This window comes from Podarcis liolepis (genome assembly GCF_965112155.1).
Source record: "Podarcis liolepis genome assembly, chromosome: 6".
Taxonomy (NCBI): Eukaryota; Metazoa; Chordata; class Lepidosauria; order Squamata; family Lacertidae; genus Podarcis; species Podarcis liolepis.
In genome coordinates, this window is record NC_139559.1 from 54,670,459 (window position 1) to 54,698,081 (window position 27,623).

A 27,623-nucleotide genomic window follows, 5' to 3' on the forward strand; every position below is an offset into this window, starting at 1 on the left:
GTCTAAGAAATATTTATTATTAATAGCTGTTACTTTCCTCCAAAGCTCCATGCTTCTGAAAATGGAAAGACGTCTTCTTTATTTATATATAAAGTGGGGAGAAGAACTACAGGGTAATTTTTTAAAGCAAGAGATGCAATTAATATACCTTCCGGTCAGTCTTATTTCTTGAATGGCATGTACTCAGGCTGCCAGTCAATGTAGACAAAACTAAGCTAGATGGGGCAATTATGTGACTGGGTATAAGGAAGCTTCCTATGTTCCTATCCGCAGGTAAGCCTCAGAACAGGAGGCAGCTAATATCAAGAGTGTGTTCATTGTGCTCCTTTGGCAGCTGCCTATGCAGTGTTTAATTCAAAGGTCCAGCCAGGATGTGCTGCATGAATTGTGCTGAGAAACAGAATAGGTTTCTGAATGCATTCAGGTGGGGTCGTTGGAAACAATGGAATATAAAATCCAGATTTCCATTCTGTTCCCAACCACTGATGGCACCATCAGAACTAGCAGCACCAGAACTAGGCATCAGTTCAACCGAGTAGAACTGTTTAGAAGACCTATATGCAGTCTCATACTGTACAGACATGCATGGGTCAGAGGCTCTGACTCACTAAAGAAACAAATTCTTTCCAGTAGCACCTTAGAGACCAACTTTGTTATTGGTATGATCTTTCGTGTGCATGCACACTTCTTCAGATAAATCACTAAAGAATGATTTTTTTCATGCTGGGACATTTCAAGAAATGAGTTGTTAGCACTATAGAATTCATACGTGTGTTTGTGTTGTAAGCAGATTGTGATATAGCAGCACTATCCTAGGTGCAGTGAGTTGCCTCAATTGTAATTGACGTGTAAGTCCCTTGGCAGCAGACATTTTTAATGATGTCAATGCATACTTTCTTATTAATCTTCCTTGCTAGGGCTGTGTCGATCAGCAAATGATTATCATTCATTTTCCTGACAAATCTATCAAGGTCATTCATTATTGTTCCACACACAAAAAAAGAATCTTCTTTTAAACTAAGATTAATGACTTGCTGTTTTGTTGTCAGGCTGGCTGAGCAAGAGGAAATGAAATTAACAATGAACCCCTACAAACATGTCACTGCACTAATTTATTGGGGAAATATTTTAAAATGTTATCTGAAATATAGTGGGTTTAAAAAGAAAACCTGCTTCTATGGCACATTTTTAGTACTGTAAGCAAAAAAAAACCCTCTACAAATTTGAGGAAGATGGGCATCAGATTTGCAAATCACTTTTCATCTTTTATGCACTACTCCCTATAAATTCTAAATATATAGAGGAGTTAATAAGATGACTTTCTCACCAATTAAGGCATTCATCTTTATTACACTGCAATCCATTTTGTCCAACACCAAGAAAATCCTTCCATGCTCGTTCATTCAAATTTAAAAAGACTTTCAGCTGCTAGAGACCATTCAGATCAGATAATTACCTTCCATTTCCAGCCTGAAATCCAAACTTTGTTCAGATTGTTATACTGGCAAACTACAATGGCACATTAAAAACAGCACAGTATTCTGGGATGTTTTCTTACAATGTTAGCAAGCACTAAATAGTATACGGCAGTAGTTTTCTTAAATAGTTGAAAAACTCTTTTGTAAGAACAGTTCCTTTGCTATGCAAGCACAACTGGGGTATGTGTGTGGCAGCGCTACACCACCACCTCATGTCAGGTGATGTCACACAACCATGTACCTAGGAACCCTGGCCCAGTCAGGTTTGTGAAACCTGCATGGGTGTTCAAAAATGTACATATTTTCATCTTACACACTGTATGGGTTTGTGGTGGTAACACCAGTGTACATGCAGCTGAAAGGGGATGCGGGTGGTGCTGTGGTCCAAACCACTGAGCCTCTTTGGCTTGCCAATCAGAAGGTTGGCAGTTCGAATCCACCCAACAGGGTGAGCTCCCATTGCTCCGTCCCAGCTCCTGCCAACCTAGCAGTTCAAAAGCACACCAGTGCAATTAGATAAATAGGTATCTCTGCGGTGGGAAGGTAAACAGCGTTTCTGTGTGCTCTAGCTTCCATCATGGTGTTCCGTTGTGCCAGAAGCGGTTTAGTCATGCTGGCCACATCACCCAGAAAGCTGTCTGTGGCCAAAGCCCACTCCCTCAGCCTGAAGTAAGATGAGTGCCGCACCCCGTGGTCGCCTTTGACTGGACTTAACTGTCCAGGGGCCCTTTACCTTTTACATGCAGCTGCCATCCTTGTTCTGGAAAGTGTGGCACTCTGCTAAGGCAAGAGTTCAGAAGTGTTGTCTTCTCAGTTTGGCACAGCTAAGGAGCTGGAAGTGAGTGGCAGAATCTCTCACTGTTGTTTAAAGGGCAGTTCCCACAAGTGGTCTGCTAACATGAGCGATATTACTGGGTGAACTGAGAGGTGACAAAATGCTACGTAGCTTTTGCAGAGCAATGGAAGCACTAGTGGGACAGAGGCAGTCACATTTCAGTAACTCAGTGCTGCTGAAACAGTTTAGCACAATGCGGTGGGGCAGGCAGCACTGCCCTTAAGTATCGGACACACTGAAACTGTTACGCCAGAAGAAGAGAAAATCAACCTCTGTACAAGCGAAAAGATGGTCCCTGGTGAGATGGTGATTCCTATCTACCATAGTCTGCATTTAAGCAAGGAGATGAAGAATGTGTATGATAACTGCCAATGGAATTGATTCCAAGAGGTGGTTCCTCATCAACAGAGGCAAAAGCATTTTTCACTCTTTCTCTGTTGCCTGTGGGTTCTGTTCAAACCATTTTGTATTGTGTCTGGGTCATTCATCTTATCACAATGATACGACTGGGTTTAAAACTCAGTCGGAAAAAAGCTACCCTACACGTGTTACCACTGAAGTAGCAAGCAGACTTCAGAGATGTTGGGGCTTTTTACACAGAGGGCATAAGAGAAAGCACAAAACAACCCACACCAATTTAAAAAATTTAAACTGTTTATATTGCTGTAACTGCCCTGGGATCTTCTAGTGAAGGGCAGGTAATAAATCTGATGATGATAATAATATTCTGCATGTAAAAGTACAAACAATTGCAGTACTCTTTAGAGGCTTCTGAAGATATTCTACTCTTCATACAAATAAACCACATAATTTTCTGCAGTGCTGAGACCTGCAGCAAATCAACTTGCTAAGCAAATATATTGCCCAAAGCTGCACTTTTTTTCAAAGAGAGACTCACTAGCTGAAGTCATGTAATTGCACAGAGACTTAACAGTGGTGTGGGAAAGGGAAGTTATGTCTCCAACACTTTTTAGGAGAGTATGTTTAATAGATGTTTATTAATTTTTCAAAAGTACAGAAAGGAGGAAGGCTTATCCTTTGCTATCTAGAGGCATAGGAAATGGGAAGAAACAAAGACAACTTTCTTTTAAAAATTACAGCTTGAATGTGGAGAAAAATACCGCTAGAAACATCTCAAGATATTTTATTCCAGTTTTTGCTGTGAATTGGTGGAGCTCCCTTGTTAGCAAATTAATGGAAACTCAAGCCACTTCTTTGGAATAATGTAATTACTGTTACGCCTTTTTAATTGTTGCTTAAAATGGGAGTCGTAAGGGAACCTTCAGCAATGAGTCCTGATCACTTACACGTGGGACTTGTAATCGTTTCTGTTGGTGCAACTGTTTACAACTGATGGGGACAGAAGCACTGTGTTGGAAGCTCCAGCAAACCACCATTTTAGTTTTTTTGTTATCCTACAGCCATCATCTCTGAAGATTTACAGACAGGCATAAAACAGATTACTGTTATAATTTCTTAGTGTCCGCAGGGCTAAAAAGTTTGGAGAACTTTAAAGGTTATTCGAGAGTGAACTGAAGCTTTGTTTAATATCGAGAAAAGGGAGGTGGCAGAAACTCAGCTTTTTACTTTAAAAGCTCTGTTTTTCTAGTTGCCTTCTGACATTCATTTGCAGTGAGCCACACGTTTAAGTGCCTTGCTATTTGATCCTCCAAATTCAGTGGAATGAGAATGTGTTTAGGCAGTATTAGCTCTCCATCGTGCTTTTGTGCAGTGTATGCACATCTTGAGATCTCAGAGTCTGCACTGGAAGAGGCCAAATGGGCCACCATTACCAGCATCTCTGGGAGGAGACCAAAGGTAGTCAAAGCAGAATACAACATGAGTACACCATATTTCAGGCCTTCTAAAAGCTCATCCAGATATCCCACATTTTTCTTGATGGTTACTGTAGTGCTCAATATGTAGCAAAGGAAGAACCCTGAAAAGGCAGATCTTGGGATTTTTTAGTGTATGGCTTCCAAAGGCCTTGAAGCTTTTCTCAGCCATGTGGACTAACAAGGTTGAGCATCATTGGGAACACCCGAGGTAAATGGGCTGTGGATTAGAAGCACCGAAACATAGCATTCAGTCTGCAAAATTAGTGGTGCTGAGTGGTGGTTTCATTCCTGCACCACTGGCTATGCTGTCCTTTCAACGCCTTTGTTTAGGAATGGATTTTTAATCAGCAGATGGAACATGATCAAAGCCATGATGATAAATAAACTGCCTCCAATGGTGAAAATTTCAGCAAGGGAAGCTTTTAACTTTCACGAAGACAAAAGACATCTGCTATCTTCTCTGTTTAAATCGCATCAAGGTATATAGAGCAGCACAGCAATTTAGAATCCATGCAACTTTCCAAATAGTATCTTAATCTCCAGCCCTTATTTCTGGTGTTAACAATAGAACATTCATTCACTTTTATACACTAAGCACAAGGCATAATTAAGAAAGCAACTCTCGTGTGTATGCTAAGCCCCTGCCTTGATTGGCCAAATTATCTTAGATTATTTAGAATGCAAGACCCTGGAGCATCCTCCAGGAGTTTTTGTGTTTCTTTGCTATTTTATCTTCTGACAAGTTTCCCGAAATAGAAGAATGGGGTACAGTACAGTCGAGTTGCATTGCAGCCAAGATACTGCCTACACAAATGCCAGGGAGAGAAGCAAAATGAACCCCGAGCATATGGTGCTCTGCTGACAGAGCTAAGAAACCAGTTCTGCATGAGCAGCGAGGAACATCTTGAAGCACACAAGACATATGTGTTTTAGGGAAAAGATTGAAGTGTTTCATAATAGAAAAGGACAAAGTGAAATACAAGTGCTGCATAAAATTTTAATTAAAAACTGGTTTCACCCTTCAACGTGACTAGGCAATATGCTTCACAGATGGATTTCGTATTTTAAGTATTATCCGTACCAAAAAAGTAAATGAGACAAATAAAGTCTTCAAAAATGCCACAGAGGCTAAGATGTATGTAAACACTAGATGATTGTGCAGAAAACAAGGCAGGCAAGGAAAGCAACCTTCTGTCAAATGTTTACTGCTGGAGAGTGGAGAAAACCAGTTCACACAATTGCAGCCTTTGAATACTTTCATCCTGCTGAAGTCTTTCCCCACCCCAGGAGAGGGCCAACTCACAACTGCCCTGTATTAATTTTATGCCACACAGATTAAAATGGCAGCTGACAAATTAAAATATATCTGCCTATGAAGACTGAATTCAGAACTGTAAAAATACAGAATCTTCAATATTAAAATTGAACCAGTTCAGTTTAATTTCTTGTTTGATACTATCTATAAACTTATCCTCAACCTCAGTGAAATGGGTATATTTACCTGTTTCCTTAAGAGTGATGTATATGGAAAGAACGCTACTGTTGCAACCTAAAATTCGTGATTCCTGAGGTACAAACACCAAATATGATTCTTTCTGGATAGTAATCTGCACAAAAAGTAAAGTGTGAAAAAAACTTAACAAGCAAGGATGGAGCTTTAAGAGAGCTCTGGAGTAATAGTCCAAGAGGTAGGGTCAAAAAACGCATGTCACAAAAGGTATGGGTATCTAGACATCTTACAATAGTCATGGCATTCCCAAAACTTCCAATCTAATGAGCAACCACGGGAGTGTCTAGCTGGTAACAGCCTCTCCAGCTCCCTTTGTGGAACAAGTAATTATTACATCAAGAAGGTACATGGATGAAATAATCTGTATCTGTTGGGGAATCACACACACAATTTCAAACTACCAATCTGACTGATTTTGTTGGGTTTCTTTAAAAAATAAACTATTTTTAGATCAATGGGTATAGATGTTTAAAAAAAAGAAGAAAAAAAGAAGGGTGAAATGCCTCCAAAAAGGGGCAATAGGGACTGCTAATTACATAACTGCTACATGGCTGAAACAGGTACTACTTGATAGAAACCAAATTACTGCATCATAAACCCCCACTCTATTATTTTATATCAGGCCAATTCCAGATCAGAAAATGTAATTTAACAATTTCCACTGTACTAAATTGGAACTATGTAAGTCAATTCTCAGACTGTGAACTGCTTTAGCATTTATTTACTTAGTAATTACTTTAACTTGAAGATATTTTGGCTTCAGGAAAAGAATCATTTATCTGATATTTTATCACAGGGGTGGGGAAACTTTTTTGGTTGGCAGGCCAGATTCTTATTTCCCCAATCCTGCCAAGCCAAATTCGATTGGTGGGCAGTCACCTGCCAGCACAATGACATCAGATGATGCTATGCTTTGAAGCCACAATTGTTGGGGTTTCAAAGCACAGCATGATTTATTTGAAAGTCCTTTTGCAAACAGCCCCATACTGCTCTTTCAACCTCTGACAATGAGAGGGTCAAAGAAAAGTGTGTGGCTGCTGGAAAAGGGGATTTCAAACCAAGAGTCTTGGTGCACCACAGAAAAAAACCAAGGTTGACTAAGGGGAGAAATGGAAACAAGACAATATGCCAGTGTTTAGAATCAGGAGTGAGGAAAAGAAAATCAGCCTGCAGTTTACATTCCTTCATGGGCAACCTTTTCAGGGTTGCATACCAATGGCAAAAGTTGGTGGAGAAATTGATCTAACACTTACCTTTGTATATTAAGCTACATTCCTGCCACATGGATATCTGAGGTTTCACACACAACACACATGCATCCTCCATTAAAACAAGCAAGGGGTACTGTCACAATTCAAGGACACATTCCAGCCTAGCAAAAGTGTTCAAGGACAGCACAGTATAAAGTTGGTCAGTAGCCTGGAGTAGAGTCCTGAGAGCCTGATAGAGAGGCTTCAAGAGCTGCATTTGACCCAGGGCCTGAGGTTCGCATCCCATGCTCAAAGTTCCAGCTTCTTAACAGTGTTCCAGTAAAAATCTTCCTAGCACTTAACAGGAGTGCTGCTTTCTTACCTCTCCAGAAAATAATAGAATGTGCATATAGAATATAGAATATAATAGAATGTGCAGAATATAATAGAATTTTCTCTTCCAGTAGGAGCTGTGCAAAGTTAAACTCAAACCATCAGTACAATCAGACCATGTAAGTTTCAAACTGAAAGAACTAATAAAAGGAAACTTGGGAATCTTTGGCTCATTTATTTATTGTGATGAATAGCCTAAACCTCTCCCCACTGCTGTTACTAGGTAAGATTTCAGCGTCTTTGTGCTTTAGGAGAGGACTTGACACTTTTGTCTCCATTAACTGAAAGTCAATGCTCAAGTAATTAATGTCTAAGGCATTTTAAGAGTTCTGCATAACTTTTCCTTCCTAACTTTACTAAAAACCTTTTTCCTTCCTAACATTATTAAAAAAAAAACCTTTTGTTGCTTGCAGTACAAAAACATTCTAACAACTTCACAGCTGTCTAATGCATTTACAATTGCTAGAGGAGCACCATGTTGCTTTAATATACGTCAGGAAAGTCACTCAGAAATGCAGGGACTCTCCAAAATTGTGATAGTCTTTAACTATCCATACTTTAAATGTTTGCTAGCATATCACCAGATGTTCTAGCAATTATCATGGCCACTATGACACATTATTATTGAGCCAGAAAAGGCAAGTAGGCAACTGAACCTGGTCATCAGATTTAAAGAGAACCAATCAATATTTTAAAAGCCTAGCTCACTCAAGACCAAGGCCAATACAATCGTACCTCCGCTTATGTATCCCTCCAGTTACGTAAACTTCAGGATACGTAAGCGGCAAACCCAGAAGTATATTTCCAGGTTTTTGCCCAGCGCGCATGTGCAGAAGTGGTAGACCACTTCTGCACATGCAAGGAAGCGATCTACCGCCATGTGCACAGAAGCGGTCTCTCCAGTTGTGAAAACCTTGGGATCTGGCTGGACCTCCAGAACGGATCCCATCTGCAACCGGAGGTACCACTGTATATATTGTTAGTACAGTATACATAGGAAATTATATTTTTACACAGACCAAATATATATTACATGAATACAGTAATTCTCAAAAGACACTTCACACTGGAATATTTTTTCACACAATCACAAGTTACCAAGGTATAAATTTATCAGATTTCAGACTCTGGTATGTATTTGGAATGAAAGGAATGAAAAACCACTCAATATCAATTAGGATGAGCAAAGCTGAATTTCTTCCCATCTGGAACTCAACCAGGTTTTATGTGCAGAAGAGAAGTGAATATATGGCAAAGGATTCTGGAGAAGAGCAAGGCACAATCCAGAGAAATTCCCTTCTCAGAAGGCCCACTAAAATGGGGGATCTACCCAATAACAAAGTAGTTTTATTATTAACTGTGACACTTTGTAAGCAGCTTTATTTCAGCACAGTTCACTATCTTAAAATACCACCAATTATTCCAATACTCAAGGAAAAAAACCTTGAACGTGGTGGAACAGGTATACCTTTGAAAGATTAGAAACACACAGCGACTGAGTGGAAGCCATTACAGTGTCATTTTGCACATCAAAAAGTCATTTTAAAAGCCCTCACTGACTTCAGGTGTGCCGAAACAAGACCCAGTTTACACCAGCTGAGCCCTAAATCAGTGAAAGTTGAGAACAGCATGAATGGCAGGCCCTATAGACATAAATATTACACTTGCACTCTCTCAGTGGACTCTGACAGCTTTAACATTAGGCTCCATCACACAAAGAACAGTGGTTGTTTATTTCTGACAGCTACATGATTAAAAACCAGTAAACCAGGAAGGCTACAGCAAAGTCTTTTTTTCTTTTTTTTTTAGATGTTGGGCTTCTTAAAAAGAGGTGCATGTTTTTAACACAATGATAAATCACGTTTATGACAAAATCTGTCAAAGGTTCACAAACATTCATTTCTGTATCACTGTGTGGTAAGAAGGCACAAGGTTTGATCCACAGGGTTCTAACAGCACAAATAGAAGGAATACTTTACAGGTTAAAAGCTCACACTGCAGCATAACGTCATACCTACAAAATTCACTTCTATATACAAAGAACAAAACAAAACCATATAAGATCTGAAGCACCTAGAACCCTTGATTCATCAGGAATATCCCAAAGGGGTAACGTAGTGTGAATAGTGAAACCCGTATTGCACTAATCCAGCCAGTTTGTTCCAGATGAGGGAATGTGATTTAACTCTGCCCCCTTTCTGCTACAACTTCATCTTGCATTTCCATGTGTCTGGACCAGAGTCCTCCACTGAAATGAATAGGAAGCACCCTCATTTAACAGATTTGCAGCTGTCGAACCACACATGGATTTTTGGATCAGCATATAGAACTTCCAGACTATACCAAACCTCCATGCATTTTTGGAAATCCCACGGCATTCTTAAAATTATTTTCAAAATGAACCCAATACAAACCCAATTTCCAAACGGGCTGAGCTAAATCCAGATTGGCTGGATAAGACAACCAGAGGTGCTAAATTGAATAAAAGATTGCAGGGGTCTAGCTAAGCCCCGCCCTGCATAATCAACCACATGACACAGTGCATATACACTATTTGAATGGAAATGCCCATAAATATTTTTTGTGGGGGCCAAAGCCCCCACAGCCCCTAAGGACTGTTTCCTATGAAAACAACATATCCTTGCAATACAATTACAGTAATATGCCAATATTTAGGCATATCTCACTGCTGATCACTAGAAGCTTCTGCCCAAGGAATTAACCACTCAGGGTGACTTCAGCCACCATATCTTAAACTAGCCATTGAGAATTTCACCATTATTTTGTTGCTGAGATTTGGTGTTCATCTGTGATAAAGATCTTGTGATTTGAAGGGATATTACGATTCCATAGTATAATGCTAAATTTCCATTTGGTAAATTGTTCTCTACATCCATCCTCTGTTGCACTTTTATGAAAACTGCATCGAAAGTGGCTAACTTGTTCATCACTGCACACCACACGGGCTTAGAAATTTTAAGATACTTAAATCCACAAAGCATTTGGGATTCCTTTTACATTCCTTTCGATTTCTGAGCTCACGGAGCACATTGTCAACACTTTTTCAATATAAGGAATTGCTGCTTTATGCTGATTACATTTTTATATTGTTTGCAGAAAATACCATGCCTGGCAGGAATTTTCGCATGCTGCAACACTACTTATTTATTTTGGAAAGAAAAGATTTCTTCTCTAAATTCCAGCTCGCTCTTCATTGAACCAGTTTTTTCTGCACTTGAGTAGACAGCTCTTTTTAAGATGCAAAATGAAGCTGGTGGAATTGTGCCATCTCATGCCACCAACACACCACTTTGTGGATGACAAAAGATAAGGAACAAGCACAGAAAAATGTTATTTAAAGCGCTGCTTGGGAACTTGGACATTTGCATTTGATAGAAGGGATTTAAATTGTATTAGAAGGCAAGGTGCACTAAACAATTACTGTTTATTACTATGTTGGTTCATTGCCTGAAATGTTACTTATCACACCCTGCAAGTCAAAGAGGAGACAGAGTCTGCCCTATGCACACTGCTGTTTGCCAGCTAACAGAAGGTTAGCCAACCACAGAAAGTGATTTGGGGATTATACATGGGTAAGGATGAGGAATTTCTACCTGCTTTCATATCTCAAATAATCATTAACATTCAACAGACTGTATTATTCTACAACTTTTAGAATTATATAATTAACATGCCCAGGGCTTGTAGGCAGAGACAGGTGAAGCAGAAAAGTGAGGGATATTTGTGGGGCCAAATATTATGGGCAGAAACAGGTGCAACTTCACCCCAAAATTTTGAAACAGTCCAAGTGTTCCACCAGCTACTGCGGTGATAAAAATACAAGGGGAAAGATCTATTCCTGGATGTTTGGTGACGCTCCTCTTTTGTCTTGACATCTATCACTAGGAACTCAACCTATTGCGCAAAGTGATTCTGAGGGAACTACTGGAAAAAGAGTGACCAGAGAGCGAGTACCATTGAATTAAGTGGGACTTAGCTCTGAAATAGACCACACATGGGTTTGCACTATTGATGTAAATGACCACTCAAAGGCTGCAATTCTAAATACACTTACTAGAGAGTAAGCCCCATTCAACACAGTAGGGCTTACTTCTGAGTAAATATCTCTAGGAACAGGATTGTGCTGTAGCAATATTCTATAACAGGCATAGGCAAACTCGTCCCTCCAGATGTTTTGGGACTACAATTCCCATCATCCCTGATCACCGGGCCTGTTAGCTAGGGATCGTGGGTGTTGTAGTCCCAAAACATCTGGAGGGCGAGTTTGCCTATGCCTGTTCTATAATAATGTCCTACACCTCTGTGTGTAAGTCATTCTGCTTAAATTCTGAATTGCTTTGCTGGTGTGGAGGAGGAGTTGTGTAAAAGCCAAGGAGGAGGGAAAAGGTATTGGACAGCGCTAGCTCTCCAATGCTTCAATTGCATAGGCGAAAAGCCACAGCTTTGCCTTGCTACAGGGAAATCAACACCCTGTGATACCAATAGCTCACTCTCATCTCAGCTCTAGCTACACCTCATACTAAAGACCACCATGCTCAACAGGCCTGAAAGCAAAAGGCAAAGAATTAAAGGGTAATACAGAGGGGGCAAGCCACCAAACAAGGTACTCACAATACCTTCCCACCTATTGGCATTAATTTGTCTAATTTGACACTCAGGGCTTTTCTGTTCACATAATAATTTAAATAATAATTTTATCATTTATTCCCCACCCATCTGGCTGGGTTTCCCCAGCCACTCTGGGTGGCTCATATCCATTCCAACATATGTATCCCAACCCTACATTCCAAAAGTACACTACATGACCTGTATGGATCATAAGTAATTGTTGGTTATAATGTTTTGCTGGGTTTCATCCACCTTTCTGTAAATTCATCCATATGCTGGAATTACAACTTTTCTGTGTCCACTACACTATCTCCTGGTCCATCTGCAGGAACAATTCAAAGTGATGGTACTTACGTAAATGACTTCAGACCTGGATAACTGAAGGACCACCTTCTAACACAGGATCCTGCTTCAATACTGCATTTGTTATTTTAGGCACCTCTCTGGATCCCACCACCATCCATCATGAGATGACTGATGACCAGAGAGGGCCCTTCTGAGTTGTGGCATTCGGCTTATGGAATGCCATCTCCAGGAAGGCTTGCCTGGCACCACGTATTCTTATGTTGAGCTCTATGGAAGATTTGGAAAATAAATAATAATAGTGCCCTGTGATTTCCACTACATGCATCCTGTCAGTTTTGCTGAGGGGTGGTATAAAAATACTTCTAACGGGTTGGACTCCCAAGTCCCATCAGCCTCCGCTGGCTGGCCAATGGTCAAGAATGATGAGAGTTGCAATCCAGCAACGCTTTCAGGCCTGTAAGTTACCTGCCCATGCTTTAAATAAATCCATCGACATCTGACAAAATGTAGATGTCTGTACAGAGCTGGCAGAGATAGGAGACTTTCTGAAAGACACAATAGAAAATGGAGATAGGCAGGCGGTAATCTTGTGCATTGCGTACCCCTCACACTGTTTTCAGATACATCTGAAACCACCTTTGGGCATCTATTATTTCTACGCTCTAATGATATAAGTATTCCAAAAGGAGTATGTTTACTTCTTTCCTTTCTGACAAGAAGTAGAAGCCAAACACCCCTGCCTCTATAAATTTCTGAATGCCTAAAGAGCAGGCAGCCTGCCCTTATTTGTTAGCATGGGATATACTCAGTGGAAGGCTGGAAAGGTTTCTTCTCAGGGGATGTTTCAAAACTGCTGGTGAACATTTGGTGGCCTTTAGAAGAGAGATGCCCGCTCTGCCAATGCCGCTCTGCCAATACATCCCTTGAGCCTGTAAGAACAGACTCCAAATTTGATCAGTTTGAGGTGCAGAACATTCATAATGTTTGCATTTGGGTGGGTGCACTAGCTGATGTGCTCGAAGCCTTGCTCTTTTTCATATCCAATAATGCACTGATATATCTCTGATGCAGTCTGAAAGGACACTGGGTCCTATTTGATCAAGGGATGATTGGGAGCATATATAAGGGAAGTGATATACTGCTGACGTAATTAAGCTAAAAGAGGATTACAAATAGAAGCATAATGATTAAAAAATAGCAGAGAGAAAGGAGGAAGATGTAGCCCATCGGTGTGCAGAAGACTGGCACAGTTGGCTTACTTCACCCATGCCTGACAACAACAACAACAAAAAATTTGCAGGCAAAAACACACACACAAAACCACTTGATTTTTACAACAAAATATGGAAGGTCTATTGTTCACATGACAATATTTCAGGTCTTATAAATCAATTCTGAATACTGTATTAGGCTTCTTATGTTCACTCTCCCTCATCCCCAACTCTCATATGTCCATGGCTTCCCCACCACTTGCCCAGAGACTATTGCAAGATCCACAGATTTTCGGTGACATGCTGAATGATATAACACCCCTGAAAAAGAGCCCAACAGATACTTTTCAGTAGCACAGTATTGGAAACACATTGCAACCATAGAACAACTGTTTCCACATGTGCCTCTATTAGTGCTCTAGGCAAGACACATACCTACATGGACAGCGATGTAGTGGAGATGTGTGCAATTTATCCTAATTCAATTGGAAGCCAGATGCTTTAGAAATGGGGAGCCAAAACTACTAACATGCCTATAAATCCCATAAACAAACAATGTACCCTACTTAAAACCCTCCAGATTTTATTTATTTTCCTGTTGAGAGTCCCAGCCTCAGAATTTCACAAACGCATATAAAAACAGAGAGAGAGAGAGAGAAACATTTGTTAGACACACAACATTTTCATTAAAAATATTGATCTTTTATACTGTTCATTTTCACCTGCATCACTATCAGGAATTTATTTATTCTTTGATTTTGATCCAGAAGCTTTTCGGTACATATTTCGATAGATTTTCTGCAGACTGTCTTCAAAGATTGCTCTGTGGGGTTTGCTTTTATATTCTGCAGCTTGACTAGTCCAATAGTCATCATCATCCAGTTGAACCATGATGCTCTGCCGTATAGATGAACTAGTAATACCCAAAAAAACCCCAAACACACATCTATTAAAATGTGATCTTTTGAAAAGGAAAAGAGTGAAGGACATTTATTATTTGATTACTCTTTAAGTAGCATAGGCACTTGAGTGACACCTACAAGGTTTGTTTACATGGCTATTTCCAAAATAGACAATATTAAAGAAAACCTGTCCTGACTGCACTTTCTGAGTATACTCTACAGATGTCTCACCTCAGAAATATACTGGATCCTTCTATAGTTTCATAAATATGGAAAGTGACTGTTCAGTGTCATTTCTTTCTATGTGCAGATATGTTTGTATTCACTTGATTAGTTTCTGATACAGTCACTTTGTCAATCACCTCGGCATCTATGAGCCCAAGATTATTTTTATAGGTTTTGATCCACCCAGTCTCCAACACGCACCTGGTGGCTTCTGAGCTTTTTCTTCATGGTGAGATACTGCACCACTGAATTAAGTTACTATTTGGACAGGGCTGATTATATTGGTCTTCCATAACAAGCACTCTGATAGACCCTAGCTACATGCCTGCTATAGTCACCTACCCTAATAGTATGGAATGCTACCATGCGAATAGTGGCTCCCAAGTCACAGTTTTCTACACTGCTCTCATAAAAAGAGATACTGGTCATTTCAACTAGTAGATGAGTCAGCATCTCCTGGATGGCTTTCACTGGTCAAGATAAATATCATACCTGCTTGAGAGTTGATTGTGCCCTAAGCACCTTGTCAGCATTTGAGTGCAAGACCCACTGCTTGATTCAAATACCAAGTTTTCCATAATTCTGTCCTGACCTCTAATCTAAGAAGCAGCTTGGAACTTAAGTCCGGCTGAATGCAGATAATTTTTAAATGTAGGTGATAACTTGCATCACAGCAGGCAGCATATGATTTATCCTTTAGATGAGAGACAACTGGATTGACCAGCAGATTAGTTTCATTTTGCCCTGAGGGGAGCAGAGAAGAAGCCGATACTGCTGCTTCTAAACTCTTGTATTGTCTATTTTATTGTAACCTTTTAATTATTGCTTATTGTGCCAATAGTCTTATGTGAGGTCCACCTATTTAAGGTATATTAATACCATAAATAAAACACACACACATATATACATATTTCGTGGATGCTAAAGTGGGTGAGAAAAAGGAACTGTTTATCAGTGCTATATAGCCATGTAATGGCCCTTTTAAAGAAGACCATGATAAAACTTGCAGGCTTTAGCTTTATATTTGAAGCCCAGCTGACCATGTACTACTTATTAGTAAGGTAAAATGCAGTGAATGGAGACAGAACAGGAGCACAGTATGAGGAATAGCACCCATAACTCTGGTTCCATAAAATCCAGACTTTTCCACCTAGAACCACAGTCATCATGACAGTCTGAGATACGCTCATGAAAAGCGGCAGCACTTCCTGTGATTTCCACGTCAACATACTGACAATGTCACACTTTTTGAGTGTGCTCACTTTTGGTGCATGGCCATTAGTCATCCCTTCCTCATAAGAAATTCAACAGTGGAACGGACACAGCTACATCCATGTTAGAAAAACGTCAGTCTGCCGCCTTAACTGGAAACTATCCTGACAAGCTGAGCTGAAGTGATCTGGGGATTACATGCACAAATCATATTAAGAGCAGGGTAGCTGCACTCAGCTCCACTTTCGGAAATACCTGTCATATACCTGTCACATGCTTTTGTTCCATCTCCTTTAGAGTCCCACAAGTTCCTTTCAAAGTCACTTGCACTTTAAATATTTCAGCATCACGGACCTTCTGTGCAGTCCCAATGGTTTTCAATCATTTACTTTAGTGTGAACATTTGGTCAGCAAAACTACATTCTCCTCTGAACTCTGCCTTGGTACGGTTATTTATGAGGACGCTGGCAGACTTCAAGCTGTCAGAATGTCCTTGAGTCCCTTTCTTTATCCCCAACTCTCACGACTGCTCCACAGAATGTGATGAACCCATCAATACCCAGACCCTACTTGCATATGACATTTCAAAGTCCATCGTTTTCGCTAATGCTGTGGCAGTAGTTGTTGCAGATTCTTTATTCATGCCTGTAGGTCCCAAAATGATCCCCGTGTCCCAAACTATCACCAGACATATGCACATAGCTTTGCTTGCATCAGCTGACAAGACGAGGCTTAGAGTATGAGAGGCAGGGGAGGTGTTGACAGGATAGTAAGAGAAGCAGCCCTGGCTTCTCATATTATTCTGGCAACATGAAAAGGAAGAGAATAGCAGCAGATTAAATCAATAGACGTAAGAGTGCCTAGGGTTATGGTGGGCTGTGCTTCAAGTGTAAACCAATTCTGTGCATGGATTGGTTTAGAAAGTTATACAAGTCTAGTTCACTTGTATAATTTATTCCAACTGCAACAGGCATAGATAAGGAGTATTTTGGTAACAATTGCAGTGACAGCAGTGAATGGAAAAGCTACGTATGGACTAGGACAAGGGGGTATAATAGGAATAGGAGCTTTACCTGCTCTGAAGATCACTGTGGCTTAAACGGTCTCTGTCTGAAATGTCTTTCTTCTTATTGGAATCTTCTGTCTTAATTGAGTCTCTTGACTTAGCAGAATCGTCTTTTGACAAACAACTCTCATCCTAAGGAATCAATACAAAGATGATAATCTCATGTGACTGAAAAATGTAGTCCTTTAAAAAAAGAAAGACAATTATATGTATTTTTATTTCATTTAAAAAATTAAATCTTGATCAAAACGAACACTTAACAGCCACCAGAGACATGAAAACAGTGGCAATGCAGCGTAAGGTAAGCAAGCTACGGGCTCTTCCATTGACATGCGCGGAAGGGATGGGAACGAGAAAAAAGAAAGGGTAAGGAAGAAAAGGGAGCATCTGGAAATGGGTGGCCAGAGGTCACCATGTGATCCTGTTGAGGACCCAAAGGTACAATGGGTTTCACAAAGCAATTTGTACATAAAGACATAATGTCATGAATAGTTCCATGACAGATACAATGTTCAATGGCAAAAATTGTTCATATATGTTATAAAAGTTATCCCCATGTACTAATGAAAGGAAACATTTTTTTAAAAAGCGGGGGTGGGTGGGTATTTTCTCCATAACACTTTAGGGGGAAACGTACAAAAGTTAGCCTTTGCCTTGCACTGTGAGTCCTTAAAATATTTCTCACTCGTTTATGGATCTCTTCTCCATTTACTGTTGCACTCCAGCCAGAACGAAACCTATAATCAAAAGAGAAAAAGGGAAGATTTTAAGTTATGGGCACCGTTTGATCTTTAGAAATGGATACAAGGTCAAATGGTTCTCTATTATGATGGCCTCATTTTATCAAGTGTAAAACTTACTGTTAATTCCAGTAACGTATAGTATATATTCTGCAATGTATGCTACATTAGAGGAATATATTAAGCAAATATTGATTTCTGCATATTCATTATCTAAATTTCTAAAATATTCAAAAAAGAAATATAAGTATTGATGTTTACTAAATGATGGGGCAAAGAGATGTACAGCACAATGCTAAACATGGTTACGAAGCATGATTTCAACATGACTTTGAAGCCAAGTGTGCTTCATTCTCCAACTATCTGATGCATTGTATTTGTCACAAACTGAAGCTTCCTGTAATTGTCACAATATTAGCCCTGAGAGGGACAAAGTGAGGACTAATATCACCCCTTAAAACAAAAAACCCCTGTAAATCCCTATGGACATTTCTTTAGTGAAATGACAAAATAATCCACTAGTGTGCGCTGTGGCATAAGAAATGTTCACTCATCACACACACCTCAATTTTCTACATTCAAAAATTTAGGTATTAATAAAAACAGTATCAGCGCCTTTTTAATTGTCTAATTTTAGACATAACTATAAAACCTAATCCACACTTTAAGCCATTACATTAATATTTACACCACCCAAAGTCACCATACAACAAAGCTAAAGCTAAAATTTAACACCCATAATCTAAATTGAAACCATTTTATGATGTGCAACTCCTACTGGAGTTATTCTCTGAAGCTCATTTTCAAAAAGCAATTTCTTAAAACTATAAATAAACAGAATTTCTAAAGCATAAAGACTCAAATAATGCTTGTGCAAAACCGCCAACTTCTTACATATGGGATTAAGGTGTTGGTAGTTTCTTGCAGTGCTGCCAGAATGGTCGTATTATTTTACTCTGACAAAACCAAATAAACTTCTACAACTGTATTCTTTGTCATACTTCCAATTTTCCTCGGGACTAGCAAACATTCTGCAGTTACATCAGTTTAAATTGTTTATCGATTCCAATAGATTGTATAAACACTTTGGATATATAGCTCGGTGACCTAGAGTAAGCCAGATCAATATAGAACTACTCATAATTCATTTCAAAGATGCTATGTCGAGAGCAATCAACAGAACAAACTATTTTCTGTTGTAATGTAGCTAAAAGCATTTTCCCTCTTTTATAAGGACTTTTAAAAAATGATAAGCAGAGTTGTATTTTTCAGCAAAAAGAATCAAGGAACAAATCCAGAAATCTTATCAATGTGGCCAATCTAAATTTTACATATTCATCAGGATAAAGTAGACAATTTAAGTGAAATCCTATTCATGTCTACTCTGAAGTAAATTCAAAATGAGTCTTACTTGCAGGTAAGTGCCTATATGACCGCAGCCTCAGATGTACAAAAAATAAGATTTGTCCACATGGACTGTTTAAATAGAAGCTTACCACTCTATAGTTTGCAATGGGTATGTATTTTCAGAGACAGCATTTCTAGCAATAAGTGCTCAAATCCTCTATTAGCAAAGAATACTAATGTATCTCATATCAACAAAGTAATTACAGGCACATTCTGCAAAAATCATTTGTGGCTCTTAATGTAGTGCTTTCCCCCTGCCATAGTGTATCACAACAAGAAGTGCAATTGCACTTCTGTGGCTTCCATGAAGAATTTATCAGTTTCAAAAGGCAGAGGATTTGTGCTGAGAGGAGAAGGAGAAAAAAACATACAAGGACAAACTATCACAGGGTAAAAATCAATAAAGTACTATAGTAGCAGATGCACATCTACTGAGCAAGCAACTATTGTAGAAAGGGCGGGGGAGAGAAGGGGAGAAATTGCTCCATGGATAACTACAACTGCAAAAGCGAATCTCTGAGAACTTACCAATGCAATTATGCTCATTAACAAAACCAGATTTAATTTAAACGTAATATGGCCTAGCAAGAGTCATTCAGTACACAAGGAGCACTTTTAGATGCCAAGAAATTAGCCCTGGAATAATCCAATGGAAGACAGCTATATCAAACCATATGAAATCAGAAACAATGCAACAAGAATTAATTAAATCAAACAGAGATTAGATAAAAATGAGGTCACTTATGATTCCCCCTCCCAGTGAATTCAGGCCTTATTTACACATTAGGCTGGGCTTAAGGAGGGAACACAGGAAATGAAGACTCCCTGTGCCTGCTCAGGGGCCTCCCATCCTTCACTTTGTCCCATAATCCTAGAAAGGAAAGAGATTTAGATACCATTTCAGGTTCACCGTGGTCATTCTTGCCAGAAAAAGGGATGTGTTTGTACTGCTTGTAATTTTCTTTCTGGAGGTAAATGCAGTTGGGTGTGCGGTGGAAAGAGTGCTGCTAAAAAGAAAAGCTTTTCTACAGCTTTCTGTCTCCCTATCAACAGCACACTACAGCTTTCCAAGTTAAGTACAAAATGTTTACCAGCCTGAACACCTGGGCCTCCCCACCAAACTACTCATCCAGAAGGCACTGCCACACCACACCCAGTGAGGAGGAAGGTAGCCAATGCCTCCCCTTGCCCACAGAACAATGGACACTATGATGGAAAAAATGTGCCCAAGTGCTTGTGGATATCCTGCGCTACCATACCAGCTCTTGGAAAGTTGTATGAACAGATCACCTCCGGAAAGCATTAAAAACACAAATGGAGGCTGCCAAACCTACTGCCATTTCAAGTAAAATCACTCCATCTGTTTTGACAAATATTTCACAGGAGTCTGAATATGAAAGGAAGTAGGTTAGAGCATCTGGCATATAAAGAATGATGTGGTGAGCATTACAATAACCAACCTTCTCAAGAAACACTTTGGAAATCTATTGTTCTGACCTACAGCAGACAAGATCAAGTCTTGATGAACCATATCAGACAAGTTACAGAGGCCAAGAGTAACTGCTCGTGATGAGCTGCACCTTTCCGTTTCTCTAGGCCAGCCAGGCAGTTTTTGATACCTGTCAACTGCAGAACAGACAAGGTCACATCACGCTGGGTGAATCAATCCCCAAGATATGCAGTCCCCTATAACGACAGGAAACTGTAAGCCTCTCTCTATGCCTGTATCACCTCGTAGAATCATTGGCACTCTGTTCACAGCTCCATCTCAATGACTGAGATCTGTAGCCGAGAGAATCCATTTTCTAGCTTACTGAGATGTCTTTACGTAAGATGGATATCTGTATCAGACTGCCTTATTTGTAGCTCAGACTCTTATTGTCTTCTAAGGCCACATCTTCACCTCAGTTGCTGCTATTCAGAATCGGCACGAAACAGAGAAGAGCATTGCATGCTTGTTGTGGGGAAATCTTGAGGCAGGACTCCTTTTAGTCCCATTTCAAATGCAGTCCAGATTCATCAGTAGGGACCTTTATAGCCTCTCCTTAACTGGAAATGACTCAGAGGTCAAGGAATGTGGGATTTCGTTTGTCATTTCTCCCGTCTCTTAGTTCAGTTCGGAAAGCAAAGAAAACTACAAGTTTCACCATCCCTGACAAAAAAACCAATGCTTCCAAGTCATTTCCAGTTAATGGAGATGCAAGAAAAGTGTTTCCTGTTACTAGTTACCTTCCTGCTTTGTTCTTAAATGTGTTTATTTGGAAGGGGGAATTGCTGGTGGAGAGCTTGGAGGAAAAAAGATTTTTTTATTTTTACAGGTGAGCTAGGGGTAGTTGTCCATTCTTGGTAGAAGTTATGTTCCAACCCATAGTCTCAGCCAGAACCTCAGGTACCAGCTGAGATGGAAACATTTCTAAAAGGTCTCCAGGGTATGTCTCTTTGCAGTGGGATCTGGGCCTGTTCCAAAATTGGCATGAGGCACACTGCAGGCGGTGTAGACACTTCCCCAGGAAGCACAACACTCACCATGAGACCTCAGGAGTGATGAAGAAGTATCACTGTCACCTTTCACTTGCTACATCTGAAGCTCCAGACATGCATACATGTCCAGAATGAATAGCAGAATCTATTTTAAATCTCACAATCATTCGGGAGTTTTGACAAAGAGAAATGAATAGATTCTGCAAACCCCAGAATCTGTTTTGCATGTAAGTTAATATCCACAATGTAACATACATAATGTCACCTCATCTGTTACAAACAACCAAGACAACATCAGCAAAAATACAATACAAACCACCAGAGACCAAATGCAAAACAAACATTCCACTATCCAATGGAATCTGCCCACTCACAACAAGGTGCCCATGCCGCTCAGACCACTTCCATACAGAGAGCACATTGCCATCCACTCCAAAGAGTCAGGATTAATACAACTGTAGCTGACACTGCAGACCTTGGTGCCATAGCATCAACAACAGGGAAAGAGCCACACAACAAGAGCACTTTGGCTCATGCCCCTAGCTCAAGTAGCTCTCAAGTGAATAAAATACCTGCAAGGTGGGAGAGGCAAGACAGGCAAGCACAGCTTCCAGTGTCAAGGTGTTTCCCCTTAGTGTACCCTCCCCACCAACCTCTTGCAGTCAGAAATGCAAGTCACTGACGAAGCTGAGGGGAAATTTGGAATGTGACAGATGACATATAATTGACCTGCTGAAAGTGGCTGACTGTTTTAACCCTCAACTGTGAACTGAATAGTACTGTACATACAATGGGAATTAAAGGCATTTATGAAATGAAGGTAACAAAGTTCCCCAGCTGGACTGTACCAGTAGGAGTACTTGAATAGGGTCAGCTGCTTTGTATCTCAACTCTGGAATATCTGCCTTCAATGCCAAATTAGTATATTTAAAGCCAATGTTGCCGCATGGCTTATACATCACTACACAGGCATACTGCTAGAGACACTTCATCCTAAGATTTTAATTATCATCATACCAGAAATGTGCCAATACGCCAACAAACCTTAAGTTGTTAACCTATCGGTAAAAGAACCAACCACCTGAAATACTAAAAATACAGGTAACACTGAGAAGACAGCACATTTGTTCAGATTTTGTGGATAAATGACATTACCTTTCTCTAAGAGACAAGCAATTAAACATAGGAGTTGAGTAATACTTCTGCAGTTGTGGAGGTGCTGAATGCATTAGCAGTTGAGTTGAATGGAGCTGCCTACCAGCTATACTCGAAATCAAGTGCTCATCGTAACTGTGAGAAAAACGATGAAGGTCTTTATCAGAATGTGACCTGGTAGCCTGCCGGAAACAAAAAAAAGAGGAGCATAATTTTAAAGAAAGATACATAGTATGTTTAACATCTTGGCTATACCTGAGTACTACAGTACTGAGTATTGCAGTACAATGAAAACATTGTTTTTGTATATTAAAAATCTGAAGCAGCAGAAATAGCTAGAACACTACAACAAAGGAATCACAGTCCTTTGCACCCTAAATGCCATCTCTCAGATCATCCACATATTTGAAATTTCCACTTCAGATTTTGAAAATTCTGGTGACTGCATGAAGGATGTTTTATTTAATTTCTTCAAGGTAAGGGGTTGTTCCCAGCATATTTGTCTTATTAGTGCAAGGACTTCCATTTGCACAACAGGCCTTCCTCTCTTCTCCCTTTGCAAATTGAGAGCAAGCAGGGATAGAAGAGAGAGGGGAAGGTCCATTGCATAGGCAGAATTGTGCTAATGGGATGACTGTTGGATGCAACCCTAAGACAAAAGTGTTGGCCATATTTAGTAAAATGTCACAGTAAATGAGATTCTACCAAGATTTAGATGCAATGAAAATGAAATAACATGCCTTCAAGGCAGCCCTGTTCAGGGAAGCTTTTAATGTTTGATGTATTAGAGTATTTTAATATTTTTTTGGGAAGCCGCCCAGAGTGGCTGGGGAAGCCCAGCCAGATGAGCAGGGTACAAATAATTTATTTTATTATTATTATTATTATTATTATTATTATTATTATTATTATTATTCAAATAAAACCCTTTTTGAGATTTAAGCAATGAATGGCAGGATTGCCCAAGTCAAGAGAGAATATAAATTTTAAAACAGTGTGCTTGTCTCAAGGTGCCTAACTTCAACATATATCTAAAATAAACACATTATAAAAACAGTTTAGAAAAAACAAAAACAAAGCAGAAACCTCTCAGGCCACAGTAATGCCAGAATGTAAACATTTTGAGCTGGCATCCATCAGAGAGGAAGCCAGATAGAAGGATCTCCCGAAGTTCCACAGCCCTACGGAAGTGAAGCCCCTTGCCTGTGTTACTGCCTACTGAAATTTGGATGGTGCTGGAACACAGAAAAATGGCCTCTTCCATTGTCCTAGGACAGAGGACAAGAACGTATGGGAAGAAACAGTTCCTTAAATATTTTGGGTCCAAGCTGCTCAGGTCTTTAGAGGTGATAACCGACCCTTAAAATTGAGCACCGAAATGACTCAACTGTCAAGGAGATTGACGTTTAGGCAGATACTCACTTTACTCCAATCATCCCTGCCAAACTCCTCCAACTACACAATATTTTCCACAATAAATGAGGGGAGTAGCTTTTACGACACCTTCACAAGCTGCAGTTGATGGAGCAGTTCTCCAAAACCAGCATGGAAATGCAGCAGGATAGCAGGAGGAAGGATCAGTCCATCACTTTTGTGCCTGTTCACTTGGTAGAAGGCACAGGGGTTTCTGTTTTTATTAGTCTGTTAGAGGGCTAGTAACCTGTGTTTTCATGCTGGCCATAGAGAACGGGACTTCTCCTCCTCCATTGCCACCATGGAAACACAAGTGATAAGCCTCTTAGCAGGGAGCAAATATTTTTGCAGGCTTATTCACAAGGCTGTCATAAGAGCCACTATCATGATGGTGAATTGATTGTGTCTAATAGATCATTTAGGCAGCAAACCTAACCAAGTCTACTCAGAAGTAACTCCTACTGAATTCATTGGGGCTTAATCCCCAAAAAGTGGAGTTAGGATTGCAGCCTTAGTTGTGAATCATCACCAGAATCCTCATTTATAAAGCGGTCGCTGACACTGGCATAAGTCAGTGTCCAACAATCAATGTATGCAATGACATTTATCTTGAGAAGAGCAGGGACAGTCCTTTGAGTTAGGACTTGGAAAGTTGCAGCTGACAATACTTGGCTAGATAGATTCATCTAGGCAGCTTCAGATTTTACGTGTTCATTGTGGCAGTTAATTTTTCCTCACAATTTGTGAGGCTGTCATATTTTAACAATGCAAAATATAGAATTGTCAATGGTAAGGAAATAACATTATACAGCAGTAAGCCACTCAGCTAAGATAGTTTTACTCAGCTCATCATATTCAGTTTTAATTATGCAACCTCCTTTTCAGTACTTACTTTTCGATTCTTGGGTCTATAACTGCCAAGAAGGGTAGGATCTAAAAAAATAAAATAAGATAATGTCTAATTTGCAAATACGTGTCTTTGCTTTTATAGTGCGCATTTATAATACCAATGTTCAAAAAGTCCCCAAAGTATTAGTCCTACTGCACTACCTTCAACTGCAACCTCTGAGAACAGTGGCTTGTTTGATTACCACACAGTATTAATGGTAACTGAGCACATAAACTGTTTGGACAGTGAAATAATTTAGAGTTTGGGACATAATTAGTTATTCAAACCAATGTATCAGTCTCTGGATGCATGAATGCATCAGCAGTGTAAAACACTTGGGATAAAACAAGATACTTCCATTGAAATATCTCTGCTGAATAGATTTTCCACATAAGACAACAGCTTTTCTGGTTCTGTTTTTCTGGGATGTATTAATCTTCCTTCCATTCTTCAAATGAAGCTCCTTACAAGAGAGCATCATTTGGGAAATGGACTAAATATTCTCTTACAAGGATTTTTCAGGACCAACAGGAGGCAACTCCACAAAAGGGTCCCAGAAAAGCTGTTTGACAGTGGAATTTGCTGCCAAGGAGTGTGGTGGAGTCTCCTTCTGTGGAGGTCTTTAAGCAGAGGCTTGACAACCATATGTCAGGAGTGCTCTGATGGTGTTTTCTGCTTGGCAGGGGGTTGGACTCGATGGCCCTTGTGGTCTATTCCAACTCTATGATTCTATGAAAATTAATAGGAAAAATAAGCACAATAATGCTTGTTCTATTGTCTAAGCCTTCCCTTTTATTGTCGTGGGATCTTGTTAAGAGTTTTTCACCCCATGGCAGGTCTGTCTCCCCAGTGGAGAGAAGGATTCTGTCTTCTTTCCCCCCTGCTCCATGCTCTCCTACAGGCTGTTGTCATCTCTATTCCCTCACAGAAGGGGGGAAATCCCTGTCATCTTTTCTTTCCCACTCTGGGTCCTTTTAAGTAACAACCCTTCTCCCTTATAGTCCCACTGTAAGGCCAAGTCCCACTCTTCTGCATGTACATGCAGAGAGAGAATCGATTTCTATTCCCCTAGCCTCACCAACTCTCTCCAGGCCTCCTAAAAAGCCACAGAAGATTTATTCTCCTTCTCTTCCCCCAGGTCCCCCAACTTCTAGGTGACCTCATTTGTCAACACCAGCAGCCACAACTGAGTCTCTACACTGGAGCAGCTTGGAGGCAGCAGCAGAAATGAGCCAGCCCTATAAGACAGGAATAGGAAAACTCGGCCCTCCAGATGTTTTGGGATTACAACTCCCATCATCTCTGACCACTGGTCCTGTTGGCTAGGGATGATGGGAGTTGTAGTTCCAAAACATCTGGAGGGCTGAGTTTGCCTATGCCTGCTATAAGGCATCAGCAGCATATTACTAAAATCTCACTGGAAGCAACCTAAAGCCAATACAGTACTAACAATCAAGAACAGCTTTACTTATTAGCTTTCATTATTATTATTAGCATTTATATGTATTTCCATCCAATTTTCTGACCAAAATGCTGCTTACAGGTAAAAAAACCACATATACAAAAATATTAGAAACAATGTTCATTTTTTTAAAATTAAAAAAAAACCTCATTTATTGGTAATTATCACTTAACACAGAACAGAGGTAAATAAGTAAGTTCACAACAAATAGCAATGGATTGGGCCTCTACTGTAACACCTAATAATAATAATAATAATAATAATAATAATAATAATTTTTATTTATTTATATCCCGCCCTCCCCAGCCAAGGCTGGGCTCAGAGCGGCTTACAAGCAATAATAAAAACAAGTCGAATGATTGCAACTTAAAAACAAAATTAAAATACAACATTAAAATATTAAAATGAAGCCTCATCGCAGGAGAAGAAGAAAAAGAAAAGATAGGGAGGGAATCAAATTAGCTTCGAGCCAAAGGCCAGCCAGAACAACTCTGTCTTACAGGCCCTGCGGAAAGAAATCAGATCCTGCAGGGCCCTGGTCTCATGAGGCAGAGCGTTCCACCAGACCGGAGCCAGAATCGAAAAGGCCCTGGCTCTGGTTGAAGCCAATCTAACTTCCTTAGGGCCCAGGACCACTAGGGTGTTGCTATTTATGAACCTTGAGGCTCTCCGTGGGGCATACCGGGAGAGGCGGTCCCGTAGGTACGAGGGTCCTAGGCCATGAAAGGCTTTAAAGGTCAAAAGCAGCACCTTAAATCTGACCCTGTACTCCACCGGGGGCCAGTGCAGCTTGAAAAGCACTGGGTGAATATGCTCCCATGGCAGAGACCCCGTGAGGAGCCTCGCTGCAGCATTCTGCACCCGCTGGAGTTTCTGGGACAGCTTCAAGGGCAGCCCCGTGTAGAGCAAATTACAGTAATCAAGCCTGGAGATGACCGTCGCATGGATCACTGTGGCCAGGTCGGGGCGGGAAAGGTAACAGGAGTCATAGTATTAGGCTGCAATTCTATACACCTGAGGTAGGGACCTCTGATCCTTGGGACTGTATCAACACCACACTCCCCGCCCCCACATTAATAGGGGGTATTAATTGACTTGGATAGAAAAGGCAAACTTGCAGTTAAAATGCATGGAACTAATTGGCTGCCTTAGTCCTAAGGTCTGAAATGTATGTATCAATAAAATAATGGGTCACCATATCAAGTAAATTTGGACTTGTGGATCAAAAAAGGTTGGGAACCACTGCTGTAAAGGACTGCACTGCAAAAAGAATTACATAGG

At 40.1% G+C, this 27,623-nt stretch overlaps 1 protein-coding gene across 1 annotated transcript in view; it reads right to left on the reverse strand.

The window, feature by feature from the left end:
* Positions 1-8,953: 8,953 nt before the first annotated feature.
* Positions 8,954-27,623, reverse strand: part of SPATA6 (spermatogenesis associated 6) — a 33,364-nt gene continuing 14,694 nt past the window's right edge. The window contains exons 9-14 of the mRNA XM_083509665.1: positions 24,884-24,924; positions 22,579-22,760; positions 17,433-17,532; positions 16,803-16,927; positions 14,113-14,303; positions 8,954-13,711 (exon numbers count right to left, since the gene is read on the reverse strand). Coding sequence (XP_083365791.1) covers positions 14,132-14,303; positions 16,803-16,927; positions 17,433-17,532; positions 22,579-22,760; positions 24,884-24,924 — 620 coding nt within the window. The 3' untranslated portion in view covers positions 8,954-13,711; positions 14,113-14,131. The remainder of the gene's footprint in view (positions 13,712-14,112; positions 14,304-16,802; positions 16,928-17,432; positions 17,533-22,578; positions 22,761-24,883; positions 24,925-27,623) is intronic.